A 14,609-nucleotide genomic window follows, 5' to 3' on the forward strand; every position below is an offset into this window, starting at 1 on the left:
TATTTTTATCCCCAGGGATACAGGTCTGTGAATCACCAGGTGTACACACTTCACAGCACTCACCAAAGCACACACCCTCCCCAATGTCCATAATCCCACCTCCTTCTCCCAAACCCCCTCCCCCCAGCAACCCTCAGTTTGTTTTGTGAGATTAAGAGTCACTTATGGTTTGTCTCCCTCCCATTCCCATCTTGTTTCATTTATTCTTCTCCTACAATCATAATCATTTTTAAAATGCAGTGCATTTGCTATCCCACTATATTGGAGTAAAATATATAGTATAAACTGGGCATTCAAAAATTTGCTTTAAAGATTAAAAAACAAGTAAGGGAATTGAAACATTATAGAATTACTGAAAGGAAAGGATAAGTGATATGGAAAGATGAAAGATACACTGATGTTTTTGAGTTTTATTAGCCACAGTGAATTACTGACTGATGGAGGGCTGCTTTCTTTCATATTTTCCATTTCTATTCTGGAGCCTCTTGCAGCCATCACTATATAGAGACTTTTCTTGTGAAATAGAATCATGATTGGGTAAGAGGATGGCTCATTACTGCAAATCAGTCCTGTACCTAAAGTAAAAATAGTCCGTGAAAAGTGATTGTTAGTGAAATCAGGCCTGAGTCACAATAGAAAAGGCATTGGTCTTTTCAAGTCCAAGTTAAGATACTATTGAATAGTAAAGAAACTAAAATATTTAGATTTTAGAATTGCTATTTTATAAAGAAGTTCCAAGTTTCTTGGTTATGAAACTAAGAACACATTATGTTCTTAATGTTCATAATAACACATTTTATTATCCTATATAAGATTCTGTGAAATTTTTCTTTAAAAGTTACTATCAAATTTGATTTTTCAGAAACTAGATAAGAAACTTCGAGAAAATCTAAGAGATGCAAGAAACAGTCTTTTTACAGGTGACACACTTGGAGCTGGCCAATTCAGGTATTGTGTTTTATCAGGGCTTTGACTCTTTGTTCTTGAAATACAAACGGAATGTTTTATTTAATTTACCTTCTGTTAGAAATTTCTGTTTTGGGGGCATCTACGTAGTTGAGTCAGTTAGATATTCAACTCTTGATCTCAGCTCAGGTCTCTACCTCAGGGTTGTGAATTCAAGCCCCATGAAAATTGCTCTGCATTTTTCTCATCTGTAGGAGAGATTTTCCTGTTTATTTGGCTTTGAAGGTCAGAAGCTATTTAATTTCAGTCATCATTAGGTCTCTTGGTAATGACAAAAGTAAGTGAAAAACTTGTGATGTTTATGTCTATTTCTACCTATCAACTAGTTTCTGTTTTTACATTGAAATGCTTGTTCATTAAAAATAATAGATGATATTGGGATGAAGAAGTAAACACACAAAAATGGCTGAGAATTATTTCAAGGGGAACAGACAGTATTTTGGAAAATTAATCCATACCCCCAATTTTAAGTGAATTAATAAATAAAGCCTGTAAAAATAAATTGATACTCAGTATAACTGCCCTCCGGGGATAATAATTCTATGGTAACTTTCCATAGACTTCATTTCAAGTCAATTTAGATGGCTCCTACTGTCTTTCATACTACTCCTATAATTTGGAGTTAACTCTAACATTATGTTTCAGTTGTTTTTTCCAACTGTCTCAGCCCCCACATTATTTTAAACTCTTCTGTGATTTCATTGCTGGTCTTAAATACTCTTCAGAATGCTTCTCATTAAGGAGAGCAGAAACATCAAATTCTCACCTGATTTTTTTTTTTTTCCCACAGAACCACCCACTATAGCATCTCTTACTTAATAGTTACCTTTCTACAGTGTTCTTTAAAAAGCCTTAGAAACTAACATAAAGATGCTGTTTTATTTGGATAATTCCTAAAAACTTATTAATGTTATAATATAGTTGTCTTATTTTTAATTTGTTGGGTGCATTTTTTTTTTTAAAGATTTTTTTTATTTATTCCTTTGATAGACAGAGATCACAAGTAGGCAGAGAGGCAGGCAGAGAGAGAGGAAGAAGCAGGCTCCCCACCGAGCAGAGAGCCCGACACGGGGCTCGATCTCAGGACCCTGAGATCATGACCCAAGCCGAAGGCAGAGGCCTAAACCACTGAGCCACCCAGGCGCCCCATTGTTGGGTGCATTTCTAAATTAATTATAGGGGTCAGTAACTTTGTTGGACTGTTGTTTTGGACATTTGAATCCAGTTGTAAGTTAATGATCCTCAATAAGAATTTGGTAATGTCTGGAGACATGTTTGGTTGTCACAGCTGGGTAGATGCTACTGGAATTTAGTGGGCTGCAGTATAGGATGCTGCTAAACATCCTACAGTGCACAGGACAAGCCCCCATAACGAGGAATTATCTAATCCCAAATCTCAGTAGTGCTGAGCCAAGAAACTTCACCATAGGCAATCTTTCCTTGCCTTTCACCTAGCTCTGGAGTAATAAATGAAGTAGCTAGTAAAGGTGCCACTCCTATTTATTTATTGCAGAGTTTTATAATCAGTGCAGTATGCGTTTATAGTCATTGCAGTGTAGTGAGTTACTAAAATGGTCAGACTTCTCTTGCAGGACAAAATATGAATAGTTAATATAATTAGATAACAATATCTTTTGAAAATTGCTGTATACCCTTGATACAATATTGCCAAAGCAGATCTTTACAGCTTTTGGGATGCATGGCAACAAGACAACAAGCCTCACTTTGCTTTATAAGTATAGTGTGTTTCACATCTAAGTTGTAATAATTCAGTAAACAATATATGAAGTGTTTGGTAAGTGAGTAATTATATAGACAGGTACCACTATGACTTAATGTTTTAGTTTTATGTACTGTAATGGGATGCTTTGCGAGGGTCTGCTCTAGGGTCTGCTTTTTGAATTTGTGTTTACAGAAAAAAGTTGTAATTTATGAAACTGTCAAACATTTCTGTAAATTTATAAGATTCTGCTCTAATAGTTTCCCTTGGAACTGATAATAGCTATTCCTTTTTTTCCCAGAAAATGTGAAATAAAAATCTAAGTAGAAGCAACTTATTCTTATGTTGGTAACTATAAAAATTATTCTATAGAAGTACTTGCATAGATTTTTTTTTCTTTTAGACAGTTCCTCAAGACATATTCTAGCACTATACACAGACTCTAAGTAGTCCAAACTATTACTTTACTTGACTAACTATACTTAAAAAATTTTTTAAAGCAGACTGTTATGGCATGTTAATATTAGCATACTTCCTGTTCATGTCAAAATGATAAAACCAGAAAGCATTAGAAAAATTGAGATGTAGAAACTGTTATCAAGAGTTATATAATTTTTTTAATATATTTACAGCTTCCAAAGACCTTTATTAGTCCTTGTTGACAGAAACATAGATTTGGCAACTCCTTTACACCATACTTGGACATATCAAGCCTTGGTGCATGATGTACTGGTAAGAGTCTAAATATACCACATTTTACTAAAATGTAGTTATATTCAGTGGTCCTTTTAACTTAAAAATAATGTCATGGCTACAGAAACACAGATGGGAAGGATGAAGCTGAGAAATATGAACAAAAAAGTGATGGAATTTGGTATCACTGAGTCTGGATACTGGAGAATAGTGAAACATTGAAGTGTAAAGTTCTAAACTTAGAATCTTTAAAGTGTAAGATAAATTATTTGTATTGTTGGCAATGATGGGTAGAAAAGGAAGAAAGGAAAATGAGTGAGTGACTTTTTCTTCCTTTTTTTTTTTTAAGAGAGCAGGAGTTGGGGGTGGTGGGTGGGGCAGAGGAAAGCGAGAGAGAGACTCTGGAGCAGGCTCCATGCCCACTGTGGAGCCTGATGGGAGTGGAGCTCAATCTTATGAGCTTAAGAGCATGACCTGAGCCCAAACCAAGAGTCGGACACTTAACCAACCAAGACATCATCCTCAGTGAGTGATTTTTGAGGAAGTAAATAAGTATGTTTCTCCCTGGGGAGGAAAGCTATAATTTCCATTTTTTCTGGGAATCAGTTAAGCTTCATTTTATGGTAAACATAAATAGTATTTTTTTATATTACACCATATGTTTTTTGAGGTAGTTCAACATTTCTAAAATCATTTTTAAAACAAAAATCTGTATTTATATTCATTCATATATTCATCTACTAAATATTGTGTATAGCTTGTGATATACATAGATAAATAAAACAGGTGCAATTATTAAAGTCAATGGGAAGAAAATATGTACACAAATAAATTCTGTACAAGGCACTATGTAATAAAGCCAGAATAGTCCCCATTTGATAGAAAAATTTAGACACAGAAGTTAAATGATTTGAACCCAAATCATTGGCTTTGCCGAGACTAGCACTCTATAATTTACTACCTTCTAGCCCAGGCCTCTAAGGATTATAGTATATAATGATATCACTATTGCAAGGAGTGCCTGAAATATCACATGGAAATGAAAAACATATAATAGGTGGTTTTTTGTTTGTTTTATTTCTTTAAAACTCAGATTCTAGCTTTAAAGTATTTGTTTAAATAAATCAGATTTCAGGATTACTGATGAAAATTAGCAGTTCTGTACCATTCTGTATCCTAGAGTCCCGTGTCATTCTAGGCTCTAGGATGAATGTCTTTAGAAATAGTAGGCAACTCTGATTCAGTTGAGAGGGCAAGAAAAATCAGAGGGACTACTGAATTAAACCCCAGGTAATGGAACAGGGAAGCTAGTTGTAGGAGGTCAAGTATTAGGCTGAAGAAGAATTCAACCACTACTGGTGGGTCTGCTGTCTGACAAAACATTTTAGATCCTAGTTTTAGCAATAAAGAAAGCAAATGAAAATACTCTTTTCTTCCTGGAGTTTACATTATGATAGGACAAGCAGTAACTAAAATAAATAATAATAAATAAATTAAATAAATAAATAAAACATGACATTTTAGAAGATGGAAAATACTCTGGAGGAAAATAAAGCAGGTGACGGTAAACAGGATTGTAACTTTAAAATAGGAAAGATCTCACTGAAAAAGAGGCATTTAAGGGAAGAGCTAAAGGAGGTAAGGTAGTAAATTACATAGCTGTGTGGAAGAGAACAGCTTTCTAGGCAGAAAGATGCCTAATATGTTAAAGGATAGCGAGGCAGCCAAGATGGCCAGAGCAAAGTAAGGCAGGTGGAAAATAGTAGGAGGAAAAGTTAAGTAGGATATGGAAAGCCAGTGCAGTTTTGAGTAAAGGAGTGGCATCTGATACACATTTTAAAAGTATCACTCTACCTGCAGTGTTGAAAACGGACTCGTGAGGGGCATAGGAAGAGTCAAGAGACCCAGTAGGAGGCTATTGTAGTTATCTTAGCAAGAAATGATGTTGGCTTACAACAGGATGGAAATGGTGAGGGTTGTGATAATCTATGGAGTGCAGAGAATAGGATTTGCTGATGAATTAGATGTGGATCTAAGAGAAAGAGGAGTCAGAGATGAGTCCAGAGTTTTGGCCTTTGCAAGTGGACAAATGTCATTTATTGAGATAGAGACATGGAAGGAGAAATTTCGATGGGAAGATCAGATGTTGAGTATGAGACATGTTAATGTGAGATGCCTATTAGGATTTTCAAGTAGATACCAAATAGATGTATGAGTCTAGAGTTTGGGGAAAACATCTGGTCTAGAGAAATAATTTAAGAGTAGTCCATTTATAAATAGTATTTAAAGCCAAGAGATAAAATGAGATCACCAAGGGGATGAACATAAAGAGGGAAGAGGTCCAAGAACACAACTCTGAGGCATTTTAACATTTAGAATTCAGGGTGATGAATAGAAACCAGCAATATAATGTAGAAAGAAGCAACCAGTAGTGAGATAGAAGAACTAAAATCTGTTATTTCGGAAGCCAGTGAATTAACTGTTTTCAGAGAGGAGGCAGGAATCAACTTGGACGAATGCTGAGGACTAAGAAGTCACCAATGCATGTGGCAACATCAAGATTATTACTGACTTTGGTAAGAGCAGCTTCACTATATTGGGTTTAAGAAAGATAGGAAGAAGAGAGAATGAATATACACAAACTGTAGAAGAGTTTTTGCTATATAGGACAGTTAAGAAAAGTGGTAATTGGAATGTGAGGTCAAAAAAGATCTTCAAATGAGAATCATTCCAGCATGTTTATAGGTCAGTGGGAATGATCAAAAGAGAAAAGCTGATGCAGGCCAAGAGAGTGTCCTGTAGAGCTGTAGGAGGCATTAATGATCAGTATCATTACAGACCAGGATTTCTCAACCTTGGCATTGACATTTTGAGCCCGATAATTTTTTTGTTGTGGAGGGCTGTCTTAAACATTGTGAGATGTTTAGGAGTATCCCTGGCCTCTACCCTCTAGGTGCCAGTAGCACTTTCTCAGTTGTGGTGACCACAGTGTTTTCACACATTGCCAGATAGACCAAGGCTGTGAGGAGGGGCAAAATTGCCTCTGAGTGAGAATTGCTGTTAATAAGCTGATGACAGGACTTTGAAAGCTGGAGTTGTTTTAGGGAAGAAGACAAGTGAAGAGTCTGGGAGTAGCAGGGAAGGCAGCTATTTCATTCTTGGGTCCACCCAGTTGAAGTTCAATTAGAGTAAGAAAGTACAGTGGAAGTTTAGAGTAGATGTTCAGAATAGGAGATTTTGCTGTTGACCCAGTATGAGTTCTAGAGGGTAATGACAGAAAGGTTTTAGGAATTGGTTAAGAATGAGAGTGGAATCTGAAGCTGGTGGTATAGGGAGCTGTAGAGAGATTGGCATGATGTAGTAGTTTTCATAATCTCAAATTAGATTTGGTTGGTGGGGTCCTGGCTTTAAGGTGGGTGCAAAGAGGTATTACAGATCAGGACAGGGCACTGAGATACTTCAATCTTTTTAATTCCTTTTCTGATGAAAGTATTTGATGCTTTGAGCATAAGAGATAATATGTATGTACAACTAATTGCACCATGAAGGAATATGCCCTTATTCCCCGTTGTTGGAAGAGAAAATTAGGAAACATAACTTACTACAGAGATTTCCCCAAAGCAGACAAGGCTAATCCTGGTCCTTGAGTTTTTCACTGTTCCAGAGTGAAATGAAAATACCAAGGGCTAAGAAAAGAAGTTTTTTTTAAATGGACCTTTTTGCTAATTTGTGTGTGCTTACCTGTTTTATTATCCTTGTATTTTTTTAAGGTATATAATTTGCTAATTTTCTATTTCCCATTTTTGGAAGTTAAAATAATCCTTTTTAGAAAAACAAGGTGGGGGCACCTGGGTGTGGCTCAGTGGGTTAAGTGTCCAACTCTTGGTTTCAGCTCAGGTCATGATCTCAAGGTCTTGAGATCAAGCCCCGAGTCAAGTTTATGTTCAGCACAGAGTTTACTGCTCTCCTTCTCCCTCTACCCCACTCCACAGGCTCTCTCTGAAATAAATAAATCAATCTTTTAAATAAATCAAGAAATATATACATACATATATTAAAACTAGATAGTAAAAATAGCCTTAAAAGTTGGCAACCGTGTGTTTCTAGAAATCCAGTTCAACAAGTATTTTTTAAGTGCCTAACCCTGTATCAGACACTGCTAATTACTGGGATACCATTGGTGAACCAAGTAGATGTTATCTCTGATGCATGAAGGTTAGACTAGTGGGTTCCTGTGGACATTTTAGTTATTGTTGCTTTTAGTTTTTGTTCTATATTATATATATATAATATATTGACCATGACCATATATATATATATATATATATATATATATATATATATGCACCTCTAGTCAACTCTCTTAGGTTAGGGTATCAGATTCCATATTACCCTAGCCACTCTTTTCACAGCATTACTATCAAAACATTTAGGTCTTATGAAAATAGTCTCTTTAAAGAGATTGGTTAAGATTTAACTACACAGTTTATATTGACATTCCTATTTATTAATGTAATTTTTCAATTTAAAAAAATTTCTTAAATTTTAAAAAATATTTTAATTCCAGTATAGTTAATTAACATACAGTGTTACAGTTTCAGATGTGCAATATAGTAATTCAGCAATTCTGTATATTAGTCTGCTTATCAAGATACGTATACTTTTAATCCCTTTTATCTATTTAACCCATCCTCCCACCCATCTTGGCTCTAGTAATCATCTCTTTGTTCTCCAAAGTTAAGAGTTTCTTAAAAAAAAAAAAAAAAAAAGAGTTTCTTTTGGTTTATCTATTTTTTTTCTTTGTTCATTTGTTTTGTTTCTTGAATTCCACGTATAGATGAAATCATATGGTATTTATCTTTCTCTGACTTATTTCGCTTAGTTCTATACTCTCTAGATCTCCATGTTGTTGCAAATGGCAAGATTTCACTCTTTTTTATGCCTAAATAATGTTTCATTATTCAGGCATATATATTCCAATACACACACACACATACACACACACCCCACATCTTTATCCATTCATCTTTTTTTTTAAGATTTTATTTATTTATTTGACAGAGATCACAAGTAGGCAGAGCAGCAAGCAGAGAGAGGGGGAGGCAGGCTCCCTGCTAAGCAGAGAGCCCGATGCAGGGCACAATCCTGGGGCCCTGAGATCATGACCTGAGCTGGAGGTAGCTGCTTAACCCCCTGAGCCACCCAGGCACCTCCCCAATCATCTTTTTTTTTTTTTCATCTTTTATTTTTTTTTAAGATTTATTTATTTACTTAAGAGAGTGTGTTTATGTATAGACAGGGGAAGGGGCAAAGGGAGAGGGAATCTCAAGCAGCCTCCACGCTCAGAGGGGAGCCCACTGTGGGGCTCAATTCCATGACCCTAAGATCACGATCTGAACTGAAATCGAAGAGTCAGATGCTTAACTGAACCAATAAGGTACCCATATCCGTTCCTCTATAGATATGGACAGTTGGGCTGCTTTCATAATTTTTCTACTGTTAATGCAGTAATCACAGGGGTACATATATTCTTTCAAATTAGTGTTTCATGTTCTTTGGGTAAATACCCTGTAGCACTGTTACTGGATCATATGGAAGTTCCTGTTAATTTTAATGCAGTTTCTAGATGTGAAACAGCTATAACTGGGATATCATAAATTGTTATCATGTCTTTTTGTTTGTTTGTTTGTTTTGGTTAAAACTGCTGCTTGTGAAGTTTCTTTGGAGTTTTTAAAACTCTTAATAATTATACCCTTTACCTCCACAAGATGGAGTAAAAGTTCTGGATAGGAACTGTTAACCTGAAATTGGAGCTTGCTTTTTATATTAAATATCTTTACCTAAAAATCTTGAACACTGATAGTATTTATATATCAGATTGTGAAAACAACTGGAAATTCATACAACTTCCCTGCATGCCAAAAAGATTCTTGTCATTTAACATGGGAAATAAACTCTTCTGGTGAAAAACTTCACAGTGCACCTTTGCTTTTACTGGGATATAAGAAGCAAAAGTAATAATTAGAAAGTCATAACTCCTTCTTGTTGTATCTTGGTTGTTGGGGGGTAGATTTGATTTTTCTGTGGTGAGTAGTTATCATTAGGCAAACCCATCGGCATTATTTCTTGTTGGTATCTTGTTCTTTACTTGGGCTTTGGTTTTTCATATCTTAGTTAAATTTTTACTTAAATCCAAGTTATTCATGGGAATTTCCTACTAAAGTTGTGTAGACTCTGTGAAGTCCAGGAAAACACTCTTGATATCATTCATTTATTAAAAAATGATATTGTTTCAGTGTGTTTCCATATTCCTTACTGTATGTATTATTTGCTATTTACTGATCTGTTTTAGGTTGATAGTATTTTTTTCCCTTACATCTATGTCTGTGATGGAGCATTATACAGATTTTCTTTTTCAATTAAATATTGTAAGTTAGATTTTTCTGTCCTATTTTGGTCTTCTGCACATATATTTCTTTTCCTTCTTGTCACCTTCTGACCAAAACTCAGGGTTTCTGAATCAGTGTTGTCTCAGAGAAATAAAATATGAACTACAGATCTAATTTTGGATTAATGGCCACATTAAAAAGATAAAAAGGAACAGATGAAATTTATTTTAATAATATATTTTATATAATCCCATAAGTGTAAATTACTAGCATTTTAACACATAATCAGTTTAAAACTATTTTATATTCTCTTATTAGATATTAAGTCTTGAGATTTTGATATATATTTTATTCTTACATCTCAATTCAGGCTAGCCACATTCCAGATTCTCAGTAGCCATCTTGACTGGTATCAACTGTATTGGACAGCATATTTCTAAATCACTACAACTCAAGTTCTTTACTAGTTTAGAGACTAAATAAATTACTTGTAAGTTGAGATTATTACATGAACACTGGTAGAAAATATTTGCATACTGTCAGCAATATATCTCTAGAGGCTTCTAGCCCATGAGTTATAAGGAATTCTGCCTTAATAGAAATGAACAAGCTTATCAAAGTTCCTGACCTTGCTCATTCTATATAGAATACCTTGGCATCTGAATTAGGATAAATTAGGTAGTACTGTTCAATATAAAAGAACCCTCAAACCTCAGTGGATTAAAATAACAAATACTTATTTTTGTTCACAGTATTTCTTGTTTCTTGTCCAATGTGGGTGAGCAAGGAGGACCTCTAACATATCATAGTCACTCCCAAATTAAGGTTAATGAGGCCCATTTCAGCACATACTTTCACAATCACTATGGCAAGGGGCAAACAATTGTGGGTTCTATATAAATCCTGTTTTATTGTTATAAATAAAACTTTAAGACTCTTATTAGGGAATATTTCATATAGAAACACAAAGTTGCAAAATACTGTAATGAACCCCCCCCCCATGTGCATCATTTAGTTTCCCAGACAGTATGCATCTTATCCTGGGCATTATATGAGCTATGTATAAATATTCCAGTGTTTGTCTAAAAAAAAAACAAAACATTTTATTATCATACCTAACAAAATTAACAATTATTCTTTGGTAATATCTGCTTCTATCTCTGTATTCAGCATTTTCTAATTGTTTCAAAGACACATCTTTATAGTTGGTTTGTTCAAATAGGGATCCAGACAATATCCTTACATTGCATTGGTTGGTACATATTTAAGTTTCTCAGTGTACAACAATTCCTCTCCTTCCACTCCTTTTTTATTGCCATTTTTTTGGTTGAAGGAATTGGGTTGGTTTTCTAAAGACTTTCCTACATTTCTGTGTTTTGTTGATTGTATTCTTGAGGTACACAATTTGTTGTGATTCTCTATCCCTAGTATTTTCTATAAACTATAGATCTAGAGACTTGATTAGATTTGGCTCAATTGTTTGCCTCATGTGAATATAAATCTTTGCTCTGCATAAGTGAGTATCACCCATATCATCCAAATGTTAGCTCTGTTGGGGTTTACTGGTCTGCTTTAACTTGTAAAAGGAAACAAAGGCTGATGAAGATGTAGCCGTATTTTTCATCTCAGTGGGATTTATTTATATCTCATGCTTTCGGACACCATTGTCCTGTCTTCTAAGTCAAGAAAGTATGACTATAAGTAGGAAAGGTTAGACTCTATCATGTTAAAACTAATTCTGTTGTCTTTTATTTGTGTATAAATGTCCACTTTCTTTAACGTGATTAAGTTCAGCACAGAATGTTCTAATTTCCCAATTTCCAAGACTAGAATTTTCCTTATTTGCCTGGCAGTTGTGCAAACAGTGGAAGTTTCTTGCCGCTATTATGTTGTTTCTCAAAATTCTTGCCATTTTTTATTTCTTTATCATTTTGTGTTTTAAGTATTCCATCAGTACTTCAGTAATAGTATGTGCTCTTCTTTTTCTTTCTTTTTTTTTTAAGATTTTATTTATTTGTTTGAGAGAGTGCACAAGCATGGGGAGCAGCAAACAGGGAGAGGGTGAAACAGACTTGCCACTGAGCAGGGAGCCCAATGCGGGGCTCAGTCGCAGAACCCTGGGATCATGACCTGAGCTGAAGGCAGATGCTTAACTGACTGAGCCACCCAGGCACCCTGTGTGCTCTTATTTTTCAACCAGTAGTTCTGTTAACAAGTTACTTTATTTTGAATGAGCTGTCTCATCACTATGGAAAGTACTTTGCTAGAAATTCTAATTAATAAGGCATAACTATTTAACTATTGGTATCTATTGTTAATTTTTTTTTTAATATTCATTTATTCGACAGACAGCACAAGTAGGCAGAAAGGCAGTCAGAGAGAGAGAGGAGGAAGCAGGCTCCCTGCTGCAGAGAGCCCAATGCAGGGCTCGATCCCAGGACCCTGGGATCATGACCTGAGCCGAAGGCAGAGGCTTTAACCCACTGAGCCACCCAGGTGCCGCTCTATTGTTAATTTTTAAAGCAAGAGTTCTCAGATTTAGCTGTTACTATCTGTTTATTGTGTTTTCTTCCTATTTGATTAGTTATATAAACAATTTTTACCAGTATGAGGATGCGAAGAGCAATTGAATTTACTGATGTATTTATCCTATGAGGATGTGAAGAGTCTATAGGAAAGATACAGTATTAGCAGGCCAAAATACAGCGTTGTATACTCTTTGTCAATAGACTTACTAATCAGCTATGGCAATTGGACATCTGTATATTTTGCACTCTTGTTTTTTGTGTCATAGGAAAAATTAACAAGCAAATAAATAACTGTATTAAGGACTTGAGAGAGTTGCAGGGTATGGTCTAATGTATTAGAGTCAGTATTGTTTCCCTAGTTTTATCAAGAGATCAAATTATATTCAGTACATTTAATCTGCTAAGACCTAGAAGTTGAATTATTAATTAAGAATATATCTTAGAACAAAGATGATAGTAATATTGCCATGCTAGATAATTTCTCCATATAATTTATTTTTTGTTCACCATTCATTCACTTCTTGATAGCCATATTTTGTCTTTATTAATTTTTTAAAGATTTATTAATTTAGAGAGAGTGTGTACAAGTGGGGAGAATGGGGCAGAGGGAGAGAATCTTTGAGTGGACTCCCCACTGAGCTTAGAGCCTGATGCTGTGATCGATTCCAAGACCATGAGATCATGACCTGAGCCCAAACCACAAGTCAGACCCTTAACTGACTGAGCCATCCAGGCGTCCCGATAGCCATATTTTATCTTTAGCTCACTATTCTTCAGAGTAGAGTTGAACCATAAAATACTGCTATTACATGAAGGAACTCCCAGGTCTAAGGCAGGAAGGAAAGGGAAAAGATAAAATACTTTTATTTTGGTTTTTGTGTGTGCATTTTTCTGAGAAAGAGCAAAAATCAAGTCTCATGTCAGTCAAATTAGTTCTAGGCAGAAAAATGTATAATTATGTAGTGGTATCTAGCTCCTAGAATTTATGTAAAAGGAAGTGCTGTTATTATTGTAGCTTCCGTTGTAGTTATTTTTTAAAAATACATCAATCAAGGGGCGCCTGGGTGGCTCAGTGGGTTAAGCCGCTGCCTTCGGCTCAGGTCATGATCTCAGGGTCCTGGGATCGAGTCCCGCATTGGGCTCTCTGCTCAGTAGGGAGCTTGCTTCCCTCTCTCTGCCTGCCTCTCTGTCTACTTGTGATCGCTCTCTGTCAAATAAATAAATAAAATCTTTAAAAAAAAAATACATCAATCAACAGATCAGAACATTAAGGCTCTAAGAGTTTAAAAATTATATTTAAGGGGCAGCTGGATGGCTTAGTCAGTTAAGTGTCTGACTCTTGATACCAGCTCAGATCATGATTTCAGGTTGTAAGATCGAGCCCTACAATGGGCTCCACACTGGACATGGAGCCTGGTTAAGATTCCCCCTCTGCCCCTCCTTCCCTTCTTCACCATCTCTCCCTATTTCTTTTTTTATCTCTCTTCCCCCTCTCAAAAAAAATTAAATATTTATTTAAGATTATGTTTGCTACTGGAAACAAGGAAACATCAGAAGACCTGGGTAAATAAGTAGATATGTCTGAATGTTGGACTACTATATAACCATGATAAAGATGAGGTAGATGTACACATACAGGTAGAGAAAGAACTCCAAAATACATCCTTATGTGAGAAAAGGTACAAAAAATGTATAATGTAATGCAAGTCTTTAAAATTAAAAGGATATGTGTATGCTGGCATATGCAAAAATATTTTTCTAGAAGGATACACAAGAACCTTAACATGATTTTTATGTATTTTTTGAAGTTTTAATCATTTGCATCTACTACTTTAACTAAAATACATAAATATTAAAGGTACCTTTGTGTAATGAAACATTGGAAGGAGGTCTTTAAATTTCAAATGTGTATTTTATCCTTAGAATTATTAGAAAAGGCAGTAACAGTCTGTGTTATTTTCCTTGTTGTAGGAAATGTTATGGTTCTTGAACGGTTACTTAAGAAAGGTTTACTTTTTCCTAGGATTTCCACTTAAACAGAGTTAATTTGGAAGAATCTTCAGGAGTAGAAAATTCTCCAGCTGGTGCTAGACCAAAGAGAAAAAACAAGAAGTCTTATGATTTAACTCCAGTTGATAAATTTTGGCAGAAACATAAGGGAAGGTAAGATAAACATCAGTAAGTTAAAGATTCACCCCTTTACAGGGAAATGAAGATGTCATCTGACTTAATGAATTTGATGAAAAAAATAAAAAAGATGATGGTGGTTCCTCTACACAATGAGTAGAAGCTATAATTACATAGTCTATAGGG

At 35.2% G+C, this 14,609-nt stretch overlaps 1 protein-coding gene across 2 annotated transcripts in view; it reads left to right on the forward strand.

The window, feature by feature from the left end:
* SCFD1 (sec1 family domain containing 1) overlaps window positions 1–14,609 on the forward strand; it is a 108,206-nt gene that overhangs the window by 27,269 nt on the left and 66,328 nt on the right. For both annotated transcript variants that reach the window (XM_059371238.1, XM_059371239.1), the window contains exons 9-11: window positions 863–948; window positions 3,319–3,418; window positions 14,320–14,459. In XM_059371238.1, the coding sequence (XP_059227221.1) occupies window positions 863–948; window positions 3,319–3,418; window positions 14,320–14,459 (326 nt within the window). The remainder of the gene's footprint in view (window positions 1–862; window positions 949–3,318; window positions 3,419–14,319; window positions 14,460–14,609) is intronic.

The sequence above is a fragment of the Mustela nigripes genome, chromosome 13 (assembly GCF_022355385.1).
Source record: "Mustela nigripes isolate SB6536 chromosome 13, MUSNIG.SB6536, whole genome shotgun sequence".
In the NCBI taxonomy this organism is placed as follows: domain Eukaryota; kingdom Metazoa; phylum Chordata; class Mammalia; order Carnivora; family Mustelidae; genus Mustela; species Mustela nigripes.